At 39.2% G+C, this 26,260-nt stretch overlaps 1 protein-coding gene across 2 annotated transcripts; it reads right to left on the bottom strand.

The window, feature by feature from the left end:
* Positions 1–1,750: 1,750 nt before the first annotated feature.
* On the bottom strand, positions 1,751–24,436 carry LOC140237345 (uncharacterized). 2 transcript variants are annotated; one of them, XM_072317281.1, is made up of 4 exons: positions 24,339–24,436; positions 10,731–10,859; positions 9,346–9,438; positions 1,751–6,763 (listed from the first exon to the last, which is right to left on the bottom strand). In XM_072317281.1, the coding sequence occupies exons 1-4, from the start codon at positions 24,367–24,369 to the stop codon at positions 4,068–4,070; spliced, it is 2,949 nt and encodes a 982-aa protein (XP_072173382.1). In that variant the 5' UTR covers positions 24,370–24,436; the 3' UTR covers positions 1,751–4,067. The 2 variants fall into 2 exon arrangements, with proteins under 2 accessions (XP_072173382.1, XP_072173383.1); XM_072317282.1 differs by having other exon boundaries at positions 9,346–9,402.
* Positions 24,437–26,260: the final 1,824 nt, after the last annotated feature.

The following is a 26,260-nucleotide window of genomic DNA, read 5'->3' as shown; positions in this document are numbered from 1 at the left end:
TTGCATCTCCATCTCAACCACAGCTCAACTAATCCCTTTGTGTTTCATTTTTCCTCCTCTTTATCTTTTGCTCTCCCACACTCATTCTATAGATATACGTCCCTGTATCTCTCTTTTTTTTAAACTACCCTACATTCTCTCTCCTTTCCATTCATCTTTCTCCTTTATCTCCATTTTGCATTTTTTTTAAAATGACAATTCAAGCATCATGATCAGGAGAGATAGGTCCTATATCCACCTATTGGTCTGCATACGGGTCTAGGACAAACTACCCCCTGGGCAATTATCCCGGACCCTTCCCCTGACCCTTATCCTAATTCTGAACCTAATCCCAACCCTAACTTAAACTCCTGATACACTAGCTGCATATAAATTTGAATTACAGTATTTTATGTTTCTGCAAGAAACAGATCCACATGGTACTACAGTATCTATGGAAAACATTTAAACACTTTCAATTACTGGTACAAATTTACTTATCAAATTTTTGATTGTACATGTGGCCAAACCTATTGGCATCTAGCTCAACAAGACACTGTGCACAGAGCCTGATTTTACAGTGACTGTTAATGGACTGTGTATACAACTGTAGTTAAAGGACAAGTTCACCTTCATAGACATAAGGGTTGAGTGAATGCAACAATCTTAGTAGAACACATCAATGAGAGTTTGAGGAAAATTAGACAATCTGTACAAAAGTTATGAATTTTTGAAGTTTCTGCTCAGTCACAGCTGGATGAGAAGACTACAATAGCTTGTGATGTCACAAGAGTACAGAGATATAAAGAAAGTACATGTACATGTATAGTAGTATAGTATAGAGAAAATTCAATATATTTTCACTTTTCTCGCATATGGTAACGAAAGACCCCTTTACTTCTCTCTTTCAGAAGGCAAGGGGAATAGTATTACCCTGACACACGTCAGTAACAAGTCGAAGAAATGTGCACTTTATTCAAAAAGTAAAGTTTTGTGAAATTCTCTTTTTATTTTCCTTATATTGTTGTACACATGTGACATCATACACTGTAGTAGTCTTCTCATAAAGCAGTGATTGTGCAGAAACTTTAAAAATTCATAAGTTTTGAACAGATTGTTGGATCTTCTCAAACTTTCACTGATGTGTTCTACTGATATTGTTAAATTCACTCAATCCACATATGAAGCTAGACTTGTCCTTTGATATCGATCAAGCTTTCTATATTCCAAAGTTTTCAGTGCAAAATTTTACCTTATCATGAAGTTCACAGCAAATCAGCCTTTTGCCTGCTAGTGATGTTTTACTGTAAGATTTTTTTTTTTTTGTAATACAATTGTACATGTGTAAAAAGCACTAGCTGATCATAAGAACAACTACATGTACAATGGTTTGTGATATCTAGAGTGTAAACACTCCGAATATACACATGTACTGTTAATTGGATGAACTGGTTTTTTTTTAAAAAAGGAAAAATTTAATTTTTAGCTCACCTGAGCCAAAGGCCGAAGTGAGCTATAATGCCATCAATTGTCAGCCATGCACAGTGGATTCAGTTTGAAGAACAAAGAGTTGCTCCTTTCTGCCCTGAAATAAACACGTATACACTTTTTTTTTTGATATACACACACACACACACACACACACACACGCACACGCACACTTACACACACTCAAACACACACACACACACCATTAACAAATTTCCAGAAGTGAATCAATAAGGCTGTACATGATGTAATCATACATTTCATTTAGTACATTAATTGTATCAAATGTATATCTACAATTTATTGTACCCAGTTCCACCACATCTGTACGGCATCATATCAATACATGTACACCTATATATCATCAGTTGAGAATGAAGGGTGTTATTGTGCCTCAAACATGACAGAGACTCCAATCCAAAGCATCTTCTGATCTGGAGATTTTCCCACCAGAAACCCCTAGCAAACTGGAGACTCCAATTTGATGTGCAAAGTGCGAAGTCCCTTGCGACTGGGGTCCAGGGCCCACTATGGGCCCGGGAAGCTTTTGTGTGCTAGATGTTCTTTTGTGCTATCTTGGGCATAGTTTTCAACATATCATGACATTAAGTAAGTAATACATGTAATTCAGTGACTCAAATCAAAGGTGTTCGGGCGAGGGAAAAATCATTTCAAATGTGAGAAAATACATTATTAATTTACAAGGTGACACAGAGCCAGGGAGCGATATTAGATCTCAAACAGTCGAGAACTGGAGATTTTGCAAAAATGGGCTTTTGGCAGGAGATCTTCCATCGAAAGCATGAGTGTTGAAATCTCTGACATTATGGCTCTAGTGGCAACTTAACCCAATTAATTATCATTCTCATACAACGATATGGTCCATAGCATTTTTCTGCTTTCGACACTGTGCATGATGAAGATACACAGATTGCTGATGTGGAAATGTTGCTCAAACTGTGGTCAGCACTAAATTGTATCACGGGACATACTAGTAGGCCTACATGTATATGTGTGTACCTGTAGAACCATATCCTATCATACAGTGCAGATACTGGAAAACAATATTTTTTTTGCCTTTACACAATTTTGAGCCATTGATTAAGACATCAAATGGGTACTTTGTGGCATTTTATAATTACTTTATCCTCTTCATCTTTCAAGAACTACATTCATCCTCTCAGTGTTTACACCATCACAAATGTTGAAAAATGAGCTTAAACAATCCTCCATATAATGGATGCTATGCACGAAATACAACACTCGGCACACATCCAGCAAAATTGTTTGCACAATCATACAAAGAGCCAATTTTGTTATTCTTTCTTTCTTTTTTATTTTAGTGACCACACACTCCCAACGGTCTCCCTGAATACAATGTACATATTGGACAGGCTCTTTTTGGAAGTACACATGCCTATCAGTACCAAGTATAGTGTACTTTCCGTTACATGTATATGCATTCTCATTAGAAAAATGCCTTATCAACAAAACTCAAGCCCCAAACAAACTCAACTCTTTTATATTGAAAGGGCCATCAGTATTCACAATGCAAGTAAATATGATATGGGCACTATTTATCAGAAAAATCTGTGTTTAGTGAACAGGAACATCGAACTGAACCAATACTAGTAAATTTGCAAATACATACAGTGGGCTTCCGTTTCAACAAAGAACAAAGGAGTACACTGTAAAATCACATTTATATCATTATGATGTAAACACTAAAAGGGAAGAAAGATTATGTCAGTCAACCTTGCCAAAGTTTAATCTATTTGGACAGAAGAAATAGCTTTGACTTATGAGGGCCTAAAAAAGCAATACAGTGTAGATTACATGTATAAGAGAAGAGAACTTGAAAAGACCTTTGACTTAGGTGATTATTTGACTCATCGCCAAATCAACTTAACCCTATTTCTGTCACATAGGCCATAGCCAGACTGCTCAGACATTTTGCAGGGCGCAAACACAAGATTGTTGATGGCCATTTCTGACTATTATCATAGAAATTAATGTGTCATGTTATACATCATTTAAAAGCTTGTCTAAACTTTCATATTCCATAATCATCTGAGTGAGGGCGCCCTTAATGACCTGAAACTCTTACTAGAGAATCTTTAATGGGTTAACTTCATCCCCTCATACATATACGTTGTACATGCCAAGTTTCATCAGGATACCTCAAACGTTTTTTTGTTTGTTTGTTTGTTTGTTTGTTTTTGTTATGCTGTCCACAAAATTCATTACGGAAGGACAAGACGGACAACCTGAAAACATACTGGCCCAAATTTACGAAGATACAGTGTAGTTTAAACTTAGACCACAGTACAAAATTTGTACCATGGTCTAAAATGAGTGTGAAATAGACGTACCTTTGACATGCGCGTTTGCTACTGGACATCTGCTGGCATAGGCAATCTGTCAATTGTATCTATGAAGGAGAATTTGCATAAACCATGGTTTAAACCATGCTTTATGCAAATTACCACCTTTGTGAATTTGGGCCAATGCCTCCAGTGACACTTCATGGTGGAGGTACAGTATAAGAAAATGAAAAATGTAAATGTAAAATCTTTTACAACAGTTTTAAGAGATCACTGTTAAGCTGTGTGCTCTGACATTATGATTTGCATCAGTGCTTCAGTAGCAATCATATTGTCATCTACATTGGTTGAATGCTGTGGCAGTGACGAAGCAGTCATTGCTGGGGGCTGAAGATCCTCAGACACCTGCTCAGCTGTCTTGAGACCATCCTCACTGATTCCACTGGCTGTCACAGCACTGGAGACAACATCGAATTGGGCTGGTTGACCAGAGACAACAGAGCTACGGACCGATTCCACAACTGTTCTTGGGGTTGATGGCATCCCAGGTGGACTTGATGCACTGTTAATCTGGGGCTGTTGTTTTGTGGAGGTTGGATCCTCTGTTTGAAGCGATTCCGCCTTTGTAACACTTGATAACTTCCTGGGTGCCTTGCGTTCAAGGTGAATACCATGTTTCTTCAGAAGGTGATGTCTCAGACTAGGGAGATCAACATAATCATGCTCACACTCAGTACAGGGGTGTGGTTTCCTGCCCGTGTGAGTGAAGTAATGCTTGTCAAGATTTGCTTTTGTCAGGAATGCCTTGCCGCATGCATCACACACAAAGTCCCGGACATTGTTGTGCCAGTTTGTATGCACCTTTAAGTTTGTTGCAGTGCGGAAATTTTTCCCACAGATCTCACATGGATACGGTTTGATGTCTGTGTGAGTTCTTTTGTGGAAATTGAGATGCGAGACTCGCTTGAACCTTCTTCCACAAACATCACATTTATATCTGAACTCAGCGCTGTGAACAGTGTCATGATGCTGCTTCAGGGTCCCTTCTGATTTGAAGCTTGAGCCACAAGTTTCACAGAGATGAGATCTTCCAGTGTGAACTGTTCTTTTGTGAGAATCAACTTGGTAGGCAAAGTGAAATCTTTTATGACATATATCGCACTCACACTGACGTTCAGAGTGAATTTGCATATGTTGCCGTAATGTTCTCTTACAATAATAAACTTTGTCACAGTGAATGCAAGGAAACAACTTATCCTTCGTGTGCTCTCGATTTACATGGGCATCCAATGATCTCTTGGAGCCAAAAGTTCTTCCACACACTTCACAGGCATACTTGTCTCCATGCAAATATTTATGGGAGTTGTATGATGACACATGGGAGAAGGTTTTGAGGCATATTTCACATTGGAAAACTGTATTATTTGCCTTGCTCTTGTGCATTTTGATATGTAATCGGAAGGATAAGAGAGTGTCATACACTTTATTACAAGTACTGCACACGTATGCCACCCCAAAATGCTCGGAGCGAATGTGTTTTTGGAGGAAATGCCTGGACTTAAAATGCTCACCACAAATATCACACTGCTTCTGACTTTTTCTACTATGACTCTGTGTTGACTTTGAAGAACTGCTGCTTACACCTTCTGAGGTTTCTGTTGGGGATATTTCAGTAACTGCTTCTTCCCTTGCTTGTGTCTGTTTCTTGTCATCAGTTCCTTCTGAAGAACTGCTGCTTACACCTTCTGAGGTTTCTGTCGGGGATGTTTTAGTAACTGCTTCTTCCCCTGCTTGTGTCTGATTCCTGTCTACAGTTTCTTCTGGGTTGGTCTCCATTTCCTTATACATCTCCGAATGTTCTGTGGTGGAGAAGGTAATCTCTGTAGCATGCTCAACTGGGTCTACTTCTGACTTGACTTCTTGTGAATTTACTTCTTTTGACTTTCTGATGTCTTGGAGCTCGATGCATAGCGTGCGCAAGTTTATTTTCTCTGGTAATACTCTAGTGCAATTGTCTTCCTCATCAGTAGCTGACTCATGGCCTTGTAACGTATCATTCCAACCCAAGTTCATCACAATGCCATTACCTCCACACTCCTCTGGTTGACTAGTGCTTGAGGGAGAGTTTCTGCCGCAGTTCCTAGAAGACCTGGAAGTCCTCCTCTTTTTAGTTTTCTTTTTGTCCCCCTTTTTTTTCTTTCCAGACCTGGTTACTCTACGCAACTTCAGTAATCGCTGTGACCGCCGTTTGCCAGTCTCCAGCTTGCTCACAGGAACCTCCAGTTCTTGGTACTTTGACAGTGTCTCTGCAAGAGTTAACTTATGCTCCTCTTGAAGATGTTTGATGATAGGTTCCTGGCCATTGTAAGTGAAGTCACATCGATCACAAGCATAAGACTTTTTCTGGTCTCTATGGCTCGCCATACTCTTCTTGCGGATCTTTCCCTTCATAATGACAATGTCGCTCTTGGGAATCTTAACATTCTGGATCTTTGCCTGTATTTCTGCAAGAGGAATATTGTGCATCTTTCGAAGATGTGTGACAAGTCTAAACTTCTGTTTGCTGACAAGGTCACATTTGTAGCAAGCATAGACCGATGACTGTGCAGGACACTGCAGACTATGAATATCAAAGTCCCATGTGTGCCTAAACTTGGTGTGGCAGCTTTGGCACTCTAGCCCTCCATCAGTTCTAGCTAATCCATCTGCATTTTCTTCTGGGGTTGCATTCTCTTGTAGGGTTTCTTCCTCCTCATTTTGAAGGTCTTGATCCCAGAGAGCATAACCATTGTCATCACTGTCATCATCGTCCATTGCACCACTACCATCTCTCACTGAAGTCCCAGGAGGGTTGGTGGGATAGTCAACACTTGACTGTACAGTTACTCCTGGACTGCCATCTTTGGTGTCAATCTTAACATCAACTCCTGTAGATATCCTTTGCCTGCTGTCTTCATCGCCAGGAACAAAACCTAGAGAGACAAATATAAATTCAAAAATTAAATGACAACTAGAAATGTCACTATGGCGACTGGCATGCTTCGGCGAAAATACATGATTCTAACCAATAGTTATGTCTTGACAATGTGTGATGGCAGTTTCACAAAACTGGCAAAGAGTAAAATTGACATCTTTGCCAAAAATGTATTGAGTGTTCACATTCATTGAACTAGATTTGATTAGATGAATGGCTTTATTGTTAAAGAGAAAAGTAAGTTTGGGAATTTGAGGAGTTTTGTTTGACCTTTGATATTTTCACAAGTTTATGCATAAAGTAATCTCCACGGTATGGGGGAAAAGTGTAATTTCAGCATCAAATAGTACAATTTTATCATTAACTGACCTGCCTTGACCTTTGACCCTTTACTCCATGACCCTAAAATTCCCAAGAGAATAACTATCAGGAAGTACATGCATTTATAAGTATGCACTATAAAGTTTCATGACAATACCATAAATTTCTGACATTCTTTGGAGAAGTGAAATCTAGCATCTTCATTTGACCTTTGACTTTTTTGTCCAAAACCTTTTCACAGAATCTCTATCGGGAAATACTGTACATGTATACTCTAAACTTTCAAGAAAGTACCTTCTGGCATTGAACAGATATGAGGGAAATACTGAAATTTTTATAAGTTGACCATGACCTTTGACCCCCAAATTCCCTTTATAATCATTTATGAAAAGAACAAATCAGGGGCCCGTTTCATAAAACTTGTCATCAGTGACAAGTTGTCATAGATGTGACAGGCTACTGAAATCCTTGCATGTGATTAGTTGAGGGCAAATTTGTCATAGAAATGTGGCAGTTGTCACTGATGACAAGTTTTATGAAACGGGCTCCAGGTGTTGCTTCCCATAACACTTGCAAGCAACTCCAGCTTGTGTTTTACAGTGGGACTAAATGCACATGATGTCAACTGTTTTATTGCTGAATGAACGTGCCACTGCAAGAAATAGGCACCCTTCTGCATAGAGGGTTGTTTACTCTAGAGAATCTTTATCAGGTATTGTAGGCCTATACACAAAGTGTCAAGATAATACCTTTATACATTGCATAGATATGGGGGGAAATTAAATTTTGAGCATTTGACCTTGACCTTTGACCTTCAGCATGTGCACCCAAAAGCTGACAGGCACAACTTCGTCTACTCATATACAGTCAAGACAGCTAAAGACAGGTTTGACTGTATATACATATTACCAGTACCTGTACAGAAATGCAAAGTTTCATTAGGATACCTCAAATGGATTTTTAGTTGGGCTGTCCACAAAATTAGGGCCTCTGAGAATAACAGTGCGTAGCCACTGACAGAGCTACCATACTGAAACAAAACAATTAAATAAATAAATAAATAAAATCAACTACAAACAGATGGAGGGGCGAACAAATGGATGAACAACCTGAAAACATAATGCCTCGGGTAACACTTTGTGGTGGAGGCAAAAAGCCCTCTATAAATTGGCATTCAAAATACAATTTCCGCTTTCAATTTCATCTATGTGAAGAGATTGTGACACACAAACCCTAACAATGCCAAATCATGTTTCTAACACTTCAAATACATGTAATCTAACCATAGTTTGTGACAGTTGAAAAGTAGACTTTATGTCATAACATAATGCCATAAAATAAACACGAGATATTAAAGTCAAATGAAAAAAATAGCTGGGTCATTCAAGACATGCATGAAAAAGACTACAAGTAGTCAATCTGACGGAAACGATGATGATGCAAACAATGAATAACAGTGGCGGATCCAGGGAGAACTGCAACCGGCGCATGCCCTCCCTTTATTTTCTGTTGAAACAAAAAAAAAAAGAAAAAGAAAAAAATATGGTGGGAGGGGTGCGTGCACCCCCCTTTTAATTTTGTAAACGCGCCCCCTCTTTACAGAATTCCTGGATCCGCCCCTGAATATTACTGTATAAGCTGTTATTTCCGCATACAGATATTTTTGCAAATGATGCAGTCACAGACATTTTTGTGAGATGTTGTTTTCAAAAATTGATACTGAGGCTATTGTACATGCACAATTACCTTTGCACATGGCGAAATTTTTGCATGACTTTAAATTGGTGGTTTGACTGTTCACAAAATTCAAGAAAATGAGACCCTCACGAAAACAGCAGTTTATGCAGTACAAGATGTTGAAACGAAGGAGGAAAATACTAAAGAACACAGTACCCACAGCAAACATTGACTCCTACAAGTTTTCACCATTTCCAAGAGCAACAAGACTGTAGAACAGCTTGCCAGGCACAGCTGTTCAACTCACCAACCCAACAGAATTCAGAGAGGCTGCACTCCGACATATCATCATAATGCAGCCTTCTTCTGGTTCCAGTGTCCTGTAAAGAGCCAACCTTATTTTTACTTGCAAAGGTTCAACCACTTTTATTGTAAATATCTTGGTTACAATTATGGCACGTCTGCACCCTTGTTGACACACAGCAAGGATTGTTCATCCCGGTATAGCTTCAATGGAGCTGCAGTTATTTCAACAAGTAACAAATAAAAATATTCAGGAGACGATGACATTACAGTACTCACCTGTGAATTGTGACTTGCTCTCTTCTATTGCTGCCTGAACTTGAATGCTCACAGCTCCTGTGTGGTACAGGAAATGGGTCACAGCCATTTTGTCTATCAGAAGTAAAGATAAATTTTATAAAGACAGAATAAACTGACCAGAAAGAATATAAATCATAAGTGGAAAAAGTAGCAAAGAAAATGGGATTCCATCGGGATTCGAACCCGAGACCTCCGGATTGCTAGCCTGGTGCTCTACCGACTGAGCTATAGAAAGCCCTAGTTCAGTGTTCGTCCCAGAAACCCTTAATTCTCAATGCTCGGATGGTCAGAAGCTATAGCAGTGTGTTTGTAAAGTAAAGATAGTTAGAGAGAGGGAGGGAGAGAGAGAGAGAGAGAGAGAGATGAGTATCCATTAATTAATTTCTAATTTGTGCCACATAAATGATGCAAAGGCAGAGACATACATGTATTACATCACTTTAAAAGTAACAAATCTGAAGGTTATCTTGCAGTAATCTTCGTTATGACTTCAATTCAAAATTCAATTCAAACTTAATTTCCATTTGAAGTAATAGAAGGTAATACTTAGTACGTATAAAGCTTTGGCCTATATGTGTCAAAAAATTAAACTGCACAAATACAATACAATCAAATAATAAGTAATCAATATTGTATTTATAACTGTATACAAAAAAAAATGAGGAAATTAAAAAAAACTTAAGTTAGAAATGTCGCTATGGTGATTAGTATGCCTCCACCATTACGCCAGGTTCTCCCAATGGGTCTTTAGTACATCTTCACAATGCGTGAAGACAGTTTCATACAATTGACAAAATATCATGGCATGTTTGTCACAAAGTGTTCAGTGTTCACTTTCAAGGGAATAATTTTCAAACTCAAATTTGATAAGCAATTTCAGCTAATGAAAAATATCTTCAATGATATCCTGTACACTTCTATGTAAGAAAACTGCTACACAAAAGTTAGTTTGTGTAGCAGTAGTGTAAAAATGCACAGCAAATTGCAATGCGATACCAGGAACATTATTCTCTGCTTTCTTTGAACTACGGTACTGTAAAAGTGGACATTTTTGTGCATTTTGTGCAACCAGAAGCTAGTGCACACACACATAAAAATAACCCACACAAATATTTTTGCATGTCATATGTTTCTGTGGTCAATGTCTTGATTCCACAGAATAAAAAACCAGCGAAACTCATCTTACACAGCCGAGCATGAAAAATTACTACGGCGAAATTAGTGACCACTTTTACAGTAGGTTCAATAGGATAAAATATGGCTATATAAAAGAGAGCAGGTATTTGGGGATTTAAAGATTTTTACTAGACCTATGACCTTTTTAAATGTTTTTTGTGTCACATGACGTTATTAAGGTCACTCACCTTTGTCAGATGCATTGTGAGCCAGCAACCTCTCACTCACTGCCTTGCTCTCTGACATGAACATTGCTGCAATGGAGTTTTGACCGACTTTCTTGAGTAGGAGCTCCCAGACACTCGGGGCTCCTGTATCTAGATAAATGAAGTTAGAAATTTAATCAGTGAGCTCTGTCATGCTTCAGGAGAGCTGAGTATTTCAATATCCAGTTCAGCTAAATCATGAAAATCTTTTTTTTTTCTTCTTTTTTTTTGTTGCTTAGGCCTACAGCTTTACAAAACATGGAGCGTGTTGCTTTCTCACAGCTTCTTGGGCATCTACAAGACAGCAATTTCTTGGATAGCTTCCAGTCAACATTATACAGCGTAGGCCTCATCATAGCATTGAAGCACTTCTTGCAAACCTTGTAGCTCTGTGATCACATTTTGAAGCAATGGATACCGGAAACATCACAGAACATGTCATCATTGACATGTCTGCTGCCTTTGACTCTATCAATCCTCAATCCTCAATCCTCATTAAATCCTCATCCAACGACTAAAGATCTGTCAGGGTCTGTGGTACACCATTACACTGGTTCACCTCCTATCTATCTGACCCTTCCCAGCATGTCAAAATTGATGGGATTGATGCAGTGTCAAATCCTGTTGTTGAAGTTGTACTAGCCACTGAGTACACATGGACTACTCTCTAGTTCCACAAGGATCGGATCGGTGGGTGGCCCACTCCTCTTTTCACTCTATCTTCAGCCTATTTAGTAATAGAAATTCATTATCACAGCTGATAGTGCTACTGTATGTTGATGACATTCGATTGTTTCGTTTCCTTTCTGCCATCTGAAACTATAGCATCATGATCAAAAGTGGTTAAACAGCGATCTGCGTTGACGAAATCACAGGTTGGATGAGGGTAATAAGCACAATCAGGGTATGCAATCATGACTTTCTCACTTTAAAAAATTGTAACTTCTAAAAGAATGCACCAACTGACTTAAAAATTCACATGCTGCATGCTAAGACATCAGTAATCACATGTGGTAAGACAATAGCTAATTTCTTCTCATTTACTGTTAATTATTAAAGATTAATTACCAATAAGTCCCCCAAAACCCACGTAATGCGTCAAAAAAAGCGTTTTACAACTTACCTAAAATCAAGATTTGAGGTCCATATTTTAAGTCTACCCCTATGTGTTTGGTATCAAATTAATGGATTTTTTCCTGGCATTGCTTGCATGCAATAAAAAACAGTGGTTCTTTCAGCTGGAGAAAGTTATAAGGTCTGAAGTCCCATCCTGGTTGGAGTGTAATGCTGGCTTATTTTTGTGACATTGTGACCTTTTAACCCATGCAGTACAGCTATACATGGAGAACAGCTTATTTTTCTGCTTTTCCTGAAAGTACTGAAGACACACTACAATATGGTGCGCTGTTTGCCAATAAATGTTCAGCCAGTTTTGAGTTTTGAGCCATTTTCAAATGCTGAGGAAAATAAGTACAGCCGTTTTTCAGTATTTTCAGTGAGGTATATCCTAATTTGACTACTTTAAAGAATCTTTTCCCCTTATTGAATATCCTTGTTTTTTTAACCATGAATTGTAGAAATCTATTGTGTGAAAATTTCAGCAAATTTGAGCAATAGGAACTTATTTTTTTTATATTTTTACAAATTGCTGAGCATAAAAAAGTGCGATACACGCCCATGTTATACTGCATGAAGGTCATATGATAAGTGTTCAGCGTTCATATTTCAATGCTTGTTCAATTTCTAAAGATATCATAAGCAAAAACATAGTATTTTGGCTTAATATGTCATTGTTTGAGTGTCATAGCTTGGATATCAACTCAAGTCATCATAAATCTCACATTCATTCTTCTATCTGTGTTTACGAATATGAGAATTGATCCAAACACTGTGCGCACATTCAAGGTCAAACTGTACAGATAATTTTGTGATGAAAAATATCTTCCAAAGTATCAGCCCTAATTTCATAAAAATTTGTAATAATGGCCACTATATGTCTGTTACCTATTCCTGAAAGTTTCGCCTCTTCACTCTTTGGCAAAAGTGAAATATGATAAAATATGTAAAAGTGGTTTTATTTGAATTCAAAATAATGCCTACAAAATTGATCATCCATTTCGAGAAGTGAAAATATGAAATTTATTCATATTTTGTGATATGTCATGGCTATTTGCTGGTGGTGAATGAAAGGGATATTTATCAGGCATATCTAACAGCAATATCAGATGAAAAAAACATTCTCCTTTTTTTCAATTAATTTTTCCAATATATTAGTCATTTCAATGTAATTCGACACCCTAATTTAAATGCTAATTTATGCACAGTTTAATGCAAAATTTTGACTCTTTCTTTACATGAAATGAAAATTTGAACACTCGGCTACAACAAACAACAAAAAAAGCATTTTCACCAAGTTTTTTCATTTTTGCCCTGTTACACAATTGCATACCCTGATTGTGCTATTGACCTGAGCAAAAATCGACAGAAATCGACTGAAGCTGAATAGTGAATGATGATAAAACAGAAGGCAGATGTATCATGTAGCCTAGGGTTACAGCAAAACATTGTGGAGGGCAACAAGGGTACAGTAGTCAGTAAGACACGCAGTGACGTAAACATGTTGTAGGACACTCATGATGGCCATCCACTGAATCCTGACATAAAAAATAGGCCCTAACCTACAAATGTAGGCCTACATCATCATTACAATTCAGTCCGGGAAACCCGCTCATGAGGACCACTCCCGCGTATGAGGACTGCCCCCCGCCTCATGAGGACTCCGGGGTTCCTCATACTGACCCCGGGGGGAAGTCCTCACGAGGACCCCTATTCACTTCTTTTTCATCTCACATCTGACGTATAAATTGTCGCAACTTTGCACGGTGATTTTTTGTTACACACACATGTCCACTATCCATGATGAAAAGAAGAAAAAATCCTGTCTGTTTTTTTCTTAAAAAATCGAGTTTTAATCAACCGATGCAGAGCGCCCATCAAAACACGGGCGCCGGCGTGTTCGCACAATGCAAGACTGCCGCACCTAGCGGCCTGATCCGTCTAAATATCTTCGGTGCTTTTTTCTGCGGCTCACACATCTCCACGCGCGAATCAGCCTCGTGAAGCTGAAATCTGACAACTTTTTACACAAATTCGTAACAAGAAAAATGAAATCAGTACTAACCTGATCTTGTGCATATATTCCAAATTACTATTCCACACTGATAAGGTAGGTGAGTACTCCAGTTTATTAGCAAACTAATCACTTTGTAGGTATGATGGGTTCACTTTCTTCGTCAATTCCGCCGTCCGCGAAACTTTGGGCGCTTTTTCTGGAATCCCGCAACGAGACGTCACATCACATCACGCATCCCCATAAGCACATACAGACAGCGCGCAAAGTTCGCTCTGAAAATCTCTCAGCTTGCGCGCTGTCTGGATGTGCTGGATGTGTGATGTGATGTCGCACCGCGGGATGATTCCAGGAAAGCGCCAAAACTGACAAAAATTAGCGGACGGCGCGGAATTGACGAAGGAAGTGAACTCGTCATACCTACAAAGTGATTAGTTTGCTAACAAACTGGAGTACCCACCTACTGTATCAATGTGGAATAGTATAAATTCGGAATATATGTACAAGATCAGGTTAGTACTGATTTCATTTTTCTCGTTGCGAATTTATGTGAAAAGATGTCAGACTTCAGCTTCACGAGGCTGATTCGCACGCGGAGATGTGCGAGCCGCAGAAAAAAACACCGAAAATATCTAGACGGATCAGGCCGCTAGGTGCGGCAGTCTGGCATTGTGCGAACACGTTGGCGCCCGTGTTTTGATGGGCGCTCTGCATCGGTTGATTAAAACTCGATTTTTGAAGAAAAAAACAGACATTATTTTTTCTTCTTTTCATCATGGATAGTGGACATGTGTGTGTAACAAAAAATCACCGTGCAAAGTTGCGACAATTTATACGTCAGATGTGAGATGAAAAAGAAGTGAATAGGGGTCCTCGTGAGGACTGCCCCCCCGGGGTCAGTATGAGAAACCCCGGGGTCCTCATGAGGAGGGGGCAGTCCTCATACGCGGGAGCGGTCCTCATGAGCGGGTTTCCCGGACTGAATTACATCATCTCAAGCCATTCTTGATTAGGTGTTCTAAGTTTAGAAGTTGGGGTCGTCTTCGCCTACGAAGAACGAACATCATCATCATCATCATCATATCATTATTGTCATCGTTATCGGCCATCGCGTCGTCGTTATCATCATCATCACACCACTACCCCTATAAAGAAACTAGGAGACTCCCTCGCCAAGATTAATTGGAAGAAAAACCCAGTAGTGTGGATTGGGGGAGACTTTAATGTCCCAGACATTGATTGGAACGTCCCTTGTCGCAAACCGGGTGCTGAGTGCAATTACCCTGCAGAACTAACAAATGAACTACTCAGTTTGTTAGATGATTTCTCTCTTGTTCAGTTAGCACATGAACCAAATCACAATCATCAAACTAAATCATTGAGTGTTCAAAACATCTTAAACCTTCTGTGTGTTTCAAATTCAAGCTGCTTCCAGCCTTTGAAGACAGAGCCTGGAATATCAGACCATTTTAAGATAATTGCAGATGCAAGCACAAGACCATGTACGCAGAGGTCTGAACGCAGAAGGATCTTTCACTGGCACAAAGCAAACGTGGAAGGTCTTAAAGAGGACCTCACCCAGTTTCGAACCAAGCTTGAGGGTAACTACAACCAGTCATCTGTAAACGAGAATTGGGAGGGATTCAAATCTACACTCTTGGACTCTGTGTATAGAAACGTACCCTCATCAATCAAATCATCCAGATTTAATCTTCCATGGTTGTCAAGACCCCTGCAATGATTAATTAGGAAAAAGAATAGAGCTTTCTACACTGCTAAATCTACCAACTGTGAACGACAGTGGAAGCGATACAAGTCACTAAGGAAGGAAGTCCAACGTAACCTAAGAAAAGCAGAGCAGGAATATCTCTCAACAACCATTTTTGAATCTTAACAGACTAATGTCAAGAAGTTCTGGTCATTTGTAAAACACCGTAGACGGGAATCATGTGGCATCCCAGCCCTAGTAAGCAACGGGTCCCTGGTTAGTAGTGCAGTTGATAAAGCAGAGGTACTTAGCAGACAGTACCGGTCTGTGTTCACCAAAGAAGAGACATCCTCTATTCCTTCTCTAGGACAGAGTCCTTACCCAGCCTTGCCAGATTTAGAAATAAGCACTAATGGAATAATAAAACTTTTGAAGGAACTCAAGGTTAACAAAGCTCCTGGTCCTGATGGAATCAGCCCCCATGTGCTGCAGATGTGCGCAGAGGAGATTTCTCCAATCCTCCAAATCATTTTCACACAGAGTATTAAAACCGGGAAACTCCCTAAAGATTGGAAAAAAGCCAACATTTCAGCAATTTTCAAAAAAGGCTGTAAAACAGATGCTGCAAACTATAGACCAATCTCCCTCACCTCGGCTGTCTGCAAAATACTTGAGCATATCATCTACCGTCATGTCATGAATCACCTCGAAGAGTTTAACATTCTAAGTGACAACCAGCACGGCTTCAGAGCACGAAGATCATGCGAAACCCAACTATTGTCCACAATACACCACATATTAGATGGAACCGACAGCACAAAACAAGTGGATGCAATAATATTAGATTTTGCTAAAGCCTTCGATAAGGTACCTCATCAACGACTGCTCCATAAATTAAGGTTTTATGGAGTAAGAGGCCCCCTCCTCTCCTGGATAACATCTTTTCTTACTGACAGAGAGCAGTCTGTTGTCATCCAAGGCAAGTCCTCTAAACCCATCCATGTAGCCTCTGGAGTCCCTCAGGGCACAGTATTGGGACCTCTCTTGTTTTTATGTTACATTAACGATCTGCCAAATGGTCTGACGTCCAGAGTTTGCCTCTTCGCAGATGACTGCCTCCTACTACGCCCCATTAAAGATACGAAGGACTGTATTGCACTTCAAAATGACCTTCACTCCCTAAAAACCTGGGAAAGAAAATGGCAGATGAATTTCAAGCCAGAGAAGTGTAACGTCATGCGATTCTCAAGGAAACGATCACCTGTCCTCCATCGCTATACACTCTCGGGCCACACCCTTAGAGAAACAAATCAGCATAAATACCTAGGAGTCACCCTTTCGTCAGATATGAAGTGGAACAGTCACATAGATAATATCTCGGCAAAGGCCAACAGTGTTAATGGGTTCATCCAAAGAAATCTCAACAATGCCCCAACCCATGTAAAAACCCAAGCCTACAAGAGCTTAGTTCGACCTCATGTGGAATACTGCAGTTCTGTATGGTCCCCCCACACAAAGAAAAACATCGATAAGATCGAGGCCGTTCAACGTCGAGCAGCTCGCATAATCACAGGAGACTTCAGTAATCACAGTTCTGTTTCTACTATGTTAAGGAACCTCAAACTACCCCTTCTCCAGCACAGAAGACAACTCAATAGCCTCGTCATGTTCCACAAAATCATTCACGACCATGTCGACCTAGACGGTTTCACGGTTTCACGGTATCACGGTTGAAAAGCTCCATCCGGAACATCACTCAACGTTGATAGCGGTCTGTGAGGGAACGGTATCTAATCGAGCTGTGCGCTCTTTAGCTTTTGTTTAAATATCATTGAATCTTTGATGGAAATTAATGAGTGGGGAAGGGAGTTCCAATCTTTGGCAGATTTTGGGAAAAAAGACTGTTTGAAGCAGTTTGTCTTGCTAAAAGGAACTTCAAGGGAGAGCGGGTGAGATCTTCTTGTAGACACGGAGGGGTCTCGTTTCTTAAATTCCAAGTAATCCGTAATAGAGAGATCTACATTGTTGTGGATCATCTTGTGCATCATGACCTGCCTGTTGATGAATCTTCTTTGTTGGAGGGGTGGGAGTTGAAGGGATGCAGACATCAATACCTTCTTGAGTTTCCAGAACTCTGTCACAAGCAAACGGATAAGAACTAGGAGCTGTAAACCTAAACAACTGGTGATTCCACGATCGAATTCCCAACCCCATTTCCCCCAAATGGCAAGTGCAAGAGAGTGGAACAAATTGCCTGAAGAACTTACATACATCAATAACAAGCACAAATGCTTTCAAAACAGCTCTACAAAAGCATTTGCATTTGGACTAAACAACGCTCCAGTCACAGTCACGTTCTGAGTGATGCTCAACCTGAGCTTTTCAGAGTAACAGATCCAGATCCAGACCACCATCATCATCAACATCAGACTAGACAGGATAAACCTATTGTAGTAGAGCAGATAAGCCGAAGAATTGTGCAAAATTTGACTAAAGCATGAAACTTTCACCATTGGTAGTACATGCTATAAGATTAATTTTAAGATCGGGAGGTAAGTCTGAATTGACCTCTGATGACCTCTAGAGGTCAATGACCTCAAAATCTAAGAAAATTGATATTTTGCGTCATTGGTTAATGATAAACACAGTAATGATGTACTAAAACTTAATTTTTGTCACGGTGAAATTGTCTTTATGTTCCACAGAGCCCTGACAGGTTTCTACCTTTGACCTCTGATGACCTCCAGAGGTCAATGACCTCAAAATGTCAGAAAATTGATATTTTGCAACATTGGTTAATGATAAAATACAGTAATGATGTACTAAAACTTAATTTTTGTCACAGTGAAATTGTCTTTATATTCCACAGAGCCCTGACAGGTTTCTATCTTTGACCTCTGATGACCTCCAGAGGTCAATGACCTCAAAATGTCAGAAAATGGATATTTTAATGCATCACTCATAACTGAAACACGATACTTATGTAAGAGTTCCACTGAGCCTTTCGAGTCAGATTTCTACCTTTGACCTCTGTTGACCTCATGACCTATGATGAGGCCAATGACCTCAAAATGTCAGAACATTGATATTTGGTGCAATTGGTTGATGACAAACATGATTTAGATGTTATATTCATTTGTATTACAATTGAATTGTTTTCCTATTTCACAGAGCAAGAGAAATTACTCACGTGTCTCTACCTTTGACCTCTGAGGAAGGTGATAGGTCAATGACCTCAAAATATCAGAATATTGATATTCTATGTATAGTCAATGGTCAACTTTGCAATACCCGATGTACAATCATTTATGCTATAATAGAAGAATCTTGTCATTCCATGGAACATTGGTCATTAGCCTGTGCATTATATCCAACTTTGACCTCTCAGGACAATGAGAGGTCACTGAGGTCACATGTGTAGGCTTACCTGTATTGATGTTTGGCTTCATTGGTGTAATCGTAAATGCTTAATTATGTTCAAATCACGCATTGACAAAGTAAAATGTAACAAGTAAAAAATATGCATACATACAAAGTATGTATGCATATTCCACAGAGCATTGGTTTATAGTAACAGGTCTCTGAAATGTGAGAGGTCAATTACTTCAGAAATAAAGCTTAAGTTTCTTGAGTGAAGGCAGTGACCTCAAATATAACTGTTATGTTTCGGTTAGTTATGTAGACTAGCAAATATAGGCAAATATGGCCATTATCTCGACACTCGAGGAAAACAAGGCCCACGAGACTGAAATACAGAGTGTTTAATCTATTCAGTGTAAGTCTCATAGATCTTTTCCTCCATTTGTCGGACTCATTATGGGACTGGTTTGCCTAAGTGTCAAGCTCATGGGCAATATTTGCATAGTTTCCAGCTGGTGGGCTTGTATTGGCCAGTGTAAAGCTGGTGGGTTGTTACAGTATGACTGCGATGAATGACTCATGGTCCTGGAGTATACAGTCCACAGCTGCGACATCATGGACCATCTTGAAAACTTCGACATACTGTGAGGCCCAACATGCATTCCACATGAAGCAATCCTGTGTATTGCAACTAGCTTTTGCCATCCGAGACCTACCCAGGGAATATATAAGCATTGATGGCAAACCATGGAGAAAGCGGATTGTGCAAAATATTTTGGAGTTCCAATAGGAGGCTCAGCTGGAATCAAATCGCCACAGCAGCTTAAAAAGGTTATACTTCAACCAAAGACTCTCTCCAGACGAAGATACGAGTATCATAAAGTTCAGGTGTTTCGCTACTCCATGCCGCTCAGGACTGTCCTGGAATATGCATGCATCATCTGGGATCCATTCACCCAGGTGAAACATCATGAAGTTTGGAATGATCCAGAGAAGTTATGTACTCTTTAGCTGCAATGACCATCATATGCAGAACAAGTAGTGTTACAGCCACACTTGAAAAACAAAACAAAGCAAAACAAAACAAAACTACAATGGCAATCCCTGTAAGAAAGTACAGCACAGGCAAATTCAGCGATTATGTTCTGCATCAAGAACCCCACAATATCCACTCCGCGGGAAGTTGTGGCTCTAATGCTGCATTCTTCAAAAAGGGCCAATGACCAAAAATGTCAGGCATCATTTGCAAGAACACAAAGTAGGCCTACTCCCAAAAAAAGGTGGCGGCTACTCTCGGCCACTGTCTCTTGTATCTCTCTGAAACACTTCAGGAGAGAGATACTCAATATTTAGCTCTGTTATTAAAGATACATATGTCTCTCTTTTTGTTTTTGCATTTGTTTGTTGTTTTTTGCTTCATATAGCTCTTTGGATACCTTCTTTAACCAATTAAGAAAAGGCTCCATGGCAGATTACAAGATTACACAGTATAATGAGGAAGAAGAAGAAGAAGAAGAAGAAGAAGAAGAAGAATAGGAAACGAGAAGGAGAATAGGAAACGAGATCTGCTGTCAATGATGCAGAGCCAATACCAATCAGTTCCATGGCAGATCTTAGTCGGCACTGCAAAGGTTTGGATGTTTCTCTCTGTTGACAAAGGATATTCTAAAGCTCCAAGTAAGTCCATGGGGTGGTTTACATTGTCTGGGCATAGAGGGTTGGGTTGGGTATATGAGGATATGATGCTTTGTTATAACAATTAGGTCTGAGATATCTGTTTTTATGTTTGTTTTGACCATCCCGCATGGATCTCCAATGAAAAGGAATGATAATGTGTTAGACCCAACTGCCACTGTGTTTTTTCAATAGATTTTGATATTACAGTGTAGTTGAGAAAAAAAGTAACCGCTCATTGTCCTAGATGGAAGTCAAAATTGAACTGTGTGTGGAATACTCTGCATACAATTTTAGACACACACACACACACACACACACACAAAATGCATTTTTTTAATACAATTATTATTTCATAAGCAGCTGGCCATTACAAACTAATGAGACCAGACATCAATATTCTTACATTTTGATGCATATTTTTCAGTATCCTCCAGAGGTCAGAGGATCATCGCTAATGTTCATGTGAAATGAGTACACGCCTTTTGAATTGCTCACTTTTATTGCTATAGAAATACACAATATGTACATCATGTCAATCATTAAATATTGTATCAGTTTCATTTTCAGTCTTGGGTTATTTTTTCTATGTACAAATAATATCGTGGCAAAGTAAACAACTTTCACATCAAAATATAAACGAGAATACTAAAAAAGAAATAGATGTAATAACGTGCCAGGCAAATACCAGGCCTACATCATCGTAAGGTATACAGGTGAAGGAAATCACCTTATTGATAAACAATTTACTTGCCTGGGATAGCGACCACTGAACAATATTGTTTCTTAAAACTCTCTCTTCTTTTCAACAAGTGGAATAAAACATAGGCACATACCGGGGCATCAGTTTGGAGGAGGGGTGGGGTGGTGGCAGGGATAGTTGACCCCCCACCCCATTAAATTCTGAGATGTGGACTATGTTTTGTTGTTGTTTTTTGTTTTTTGCTTTTGAGACAGAAAACTGCCCAAGTTTTTCACTTAAGTGTGCATCGGATTGTTAAAATTTAATTCTGAAATGCAAAATCTCCCTGCTGTGAGAGGGGATATCTCCTTTCAATAGACTCCTTCCTCCTGCTTGGTTCCTTCCACAGATATAACATACTTTGGGGAATGATAATTTCCCTTATTCTATGAAAAATGTTTTTAAGAGATATTTTTATTTGAATTCCAGAGATGAAAAGGCTTTCCTATATATGCACGATTGTTCATTTTGGAGGGCAAGAGGCATTTGCCCCGCCTCCCGAGAAAATATGGGAGGGGGAATGGTGGGGACATAGAACTTTGCCTCCAAGTATTTCCTGAGATGGAGATTTTTTTTTCTTCACTTTTTTGATAGAAAATGAATTGTCACTGAACATTTCAGCTATAGGATGCACCAGATTAAAAGGCAGAATCTCCTTTGCATACCCCCTCCCCCACACTATCTTTCGTTATGTCCCCTTCCATATACGCTCAGTGCTTTTGTCCCATTTTTGTTCTATATCATCAAAAAGTATGTACTAGATCTTTACTTTCAGTTCCGACATATTAAAGAAAATCCCTCTTGTTGGAGGGGGTAGTGTATCTTTCAATTAACAATCCCTCCTCGGTTTCTACCCTTAGATTTGGTACACTCCTTTTACTGATAATTTCCCAAATATTCCATCATAAATACTAGATTTTTTTTTTTTTTTTACATTTCTATACTTACTGCAAAGGCTCTCTCGCATGGGAAGGATTGGGGGACAGCCCCTTTCATACCCTCCTCTCGCTGTATCAACCTCTCCTCCATGCATTGATTATGGCTACACATTTGGGTATGGACTTTTTTTTCAAAATGGTAGTTCAACCAAGAGTGGCACGAGATCATTGAATTGCAAACAAGAGAATGCAAAAGCTCCATAATGTGGGAGGGGGATACCTCCACCCACATCCTTCTGTCGATTGGTCTCCCTCCATAGATGGCTGACTTACTCCACCTTTTTGATACAAATTTCGAGGTATTCCTTCAAAAGTGCCTGTGTGCCAGGTCGTTGAATCTCATTTCTCAAAATACAAGAGCTCTCTCGAATGGGAGTGGAATACCCTACCCTCGCCAACGCTGCGCTTGCTGGGTTCCCATCCATATAGACTTGGTACACCTTGGTGATCCATAATTTTCCAACTATTCCCCAAAACGTATGCATCAGATTCCTAAAAAAAACAAAAACTTCGTCTTTGGGAGGAGGGTAGGTGAGATGCGCCCACACCCCATCAACTTCCGTATAAGTGATGACGCACACATTAAACAAGAGCTACACTGAATCACTGATTTCAGGTCTAAACCTGCAAAAATCCAATCCTTCGCCCACATCCTCCCCCTCCCCCTCCGCTTCATTCCTTTGCACCATGAACTTATGCTTTTACATATTTTCCAATTCCCCCCCCCCCCCACGTGAAAACAGATCGACACCCCTTGCTCTGTGCACATACCCGACTTAGATAATTACCTGAAAAGTTCTGCGGAAGAGTAGCCACTTTCTTGGTAACAGAAATGCATGGTTTGTAAGCCCTACATTATAAACAATTATTAACTATAACTATCGCAATATCAATATTAACATCCTCACATTTCATTCGAGGTATTTGACCTTGTGTGATTTTCATAGGTGAAAGGTAATGGCTCGTTAATAAGCAGGGCCTACGAGTGCTCTCTAGAACATCATCATGTTTACCATTGATGGTGCCAAACTATTCTGATACTTTGAGGTCATTGACCTCTCGAGATCATCAGAGGTCAAAGGCAGAAACTCGTCTGTGTGCCTTGGAATATGAAGACGATGTCATTGTACACAGATATGCTTGTTTTGTACATCTTTACCATGTTTGACCTTTTACCAATGATGACATAGTTCAATATTCTGATACTCTGAGGTCATTGACCTCTCAAGGTCATCAGAGGTCAAAGGTAGAAACCCGTCTGCTCTTTAGAATATGAAGACAATTTCATTGTAAGACAGATATGCTTGTTTTGTACATCTTAACAATGGTTACCACAACCAATGACATCACAGATCAGTATAATATTTTGAGGTCATTGACCTCCAAAGGTCATCAGAGGTCAAAGGTTAAAACCTGTCAATGCTCTGTGGAATCAGAAAATGGTTTCCCTGAAGTATAGATGCATGTTTAGTGAATCATAACCACATATATCATTCATAAATGTCTAAAAACATCGATATTTTGATATTTAAAGTTCATTGACCTCTGGAGGTCATCAGAGGTCAAAGGTAAAAACCTGTCAGTGCTCTGTTGAATCAGGAAATGATTTCTCTGTGGTATAAATGTATATTTAGTGCAACATAACCACATATATCATTCGCAAATGTCTAAAGACATCGATTTTCTGATATCTAAAGTACATTGACCTCTGGAGGTCATCAGAGGTCAAATCAGACTTACCTCCCGATCTTAAAATAAATCTTATGGTATGTACTAACATTGGTGAAAGTTTCATGCTTTAGTCAAATTTTGCACAATTCACGTGATTTTGAGGGCTTATCTGCTCTACTATTGGTGGGACTGAACAAAGTCAAAATCCCTGCAGGCCTAACCACGGCCACGCCACGACGCGACCCAGCGTACGACAAACCATTTGTTTAGCGGGAAAAGCACCCAAGCTCGTAGTAAGGTGGAACGAATATACCGGTACCCATGATGATCAAGATTTGGCATAAATTTCGCAAAATGTCATACTCACCGGTACCGTCTTCCCGGAATTCCCCTAGCATCGTCACTTATGACCAGATGACTGTCGGTACTTTCACGGACATACAACCTTGCTTGCAACTCTTTCTGTGACTTGATGCTTGCTGATCAATGTTGACGCGACGTATGGGGCGCCAAGTGTCGCATGACCTACCATAATCTACTACAAGTACTACTACTGTACTACTACTACTATTAATAATACTTGTAGTAGTGAGACTCTCATAAAGCGCACATTTCTACCTAAAAAAGATACTCAAGGCGCTACTAGCACTCCACTTGTATTCTATTTTCGTTAATCAGTCATTTCGTCGACGAAATGTCTATCAATTCGTTCATTTGAACGAAATGACATTCATAAAGAATGACGATACATGTATTTCGTAAAGAAATGTCATTTCGTCAGGAAACGAAAATTTCGCCGACAAAATTATCATTAAATTGTAAACAAAGATGTTCCTTTCGTAACGAAATAAATGATCATTTTGTAGACAAAAATGTTAATTTCCAAACAACGAAATGATAATTTTGTAGACAAAGTGTTCGTTTTCGTAACGAAGTGATGTACTAGTAAACGTTTTTTTTTTTCCTCAGATTAATAAACCTTTGGAATAATGCCACAGATGTTGAGATCAACGAAATCTATTTCAGAGACTCCAGCCCTATATAAGCACTTTCTGATATTATGGAGACTCTTCCGCCTGAAACCCCTAGCAAACGGAGACTCCAACTTGATGCGCGAAGCGCACATCACGAGCACGAAGTTCCTCGCGGTCTCTCTCGTGCTGTCTCAGGCTTATTTTTCAACATACAATGAAATTTACAAGTAAGAAATCATATCAAGCGGGAGAAATTACATCTCAAAGCGGGAGAACGGGAAATTCTGCAAAAATAGGCTTGGCGGCGGGAGATCTCCCGTCGAAAGCGGGAGAGTTGAGAGTCTCTGCTATTTCATTTTCGGAGTAGCATCTGAGCGCAGAGATTTTGCGTGTGTGGGATTCGGAGTAACGAACCCGCCTGTATTTAATAATTTTTTTTTTTTGAGTGATGATCTAGTACTGTTCAAAGAAATTAACAATGTCAAAGCAGGAACACATTTCTAATTTCCTCTTTTGTCTATACTTCATCGGTGACTATAGGCTCTACTTTGGAAGTATTACTCACTGCCGGATTAAAAACAAACCAACAAACAAACAAACAAAAACTATACGTGCAAACTAAGTATGAAATATATTTCTTGCGGCCTGAAAGTAATGTTCTCTTCGTCGGCAAAACTTATCTTCTGAATTATCCATACATGCTTGCTCGAAAAAAAAAAAAAAAAAAAAAAGGAAGAAAATTTTACTACAGTGTATTTGCTATTCTGAATATTCATTATTCTGAAGGTTCGTTATTCCAAAACTGAAAGAAAGATTTTTTTTTTTTTTAAGTTTCTAACCACAATTATTTTTTTTTTCAGATTATCAAAGCTTAGTCTATTATCAGATTAACGTAACTTTAGAATCATGCCACATGTTTGGATTAATGAACGGTGGTTACTCTTTTTGGATTTACAAACATACATTGTATGCAGTCACCAACAGGAATTTGCGTTTTTCGGATTGAGCATATCAGAATATAATTATGTGCATAGCATATCAGAATAATGAACAACAAGCAAGTAGTGTAAGTTTACATCTTCTTTTTCTTTTTGCATTAAATATTTTCCCTCCGGTCTTCTATAACTCCTTCTAAGCACCCCTCGCTGTCGGATATGATTAAATAATATTGTTTCAAGTTTATTTCACCAAAGCAAGGAAAATATTGAAAACAGATACATACACCAATATTCAGATGATATGATTACAAACATATCAGTAAGACAGTGAGAAGGGGAAAAATACAAATATAGATTGACAATTACACGTACATAGG

Source organism: Diadema setosum, chromosome 13, assembly GCF_964275005.1.
Source record: "Diadema setosum chromosome 13, eeDiaSeto1, whole genome shotgun sequence".
Classification (NCBI taxonomy): Eukaryota; Metazoa; Echinodermata; class Echinoidea; order Diadematoida; family Diadematidae; genus Diadema; species Diadema setosum.
The sequence above is the reverse complement of the archived record's forward strand: the minus strand, read 5'-3'. Positions and strand labels throughout refer to the sequence as shown.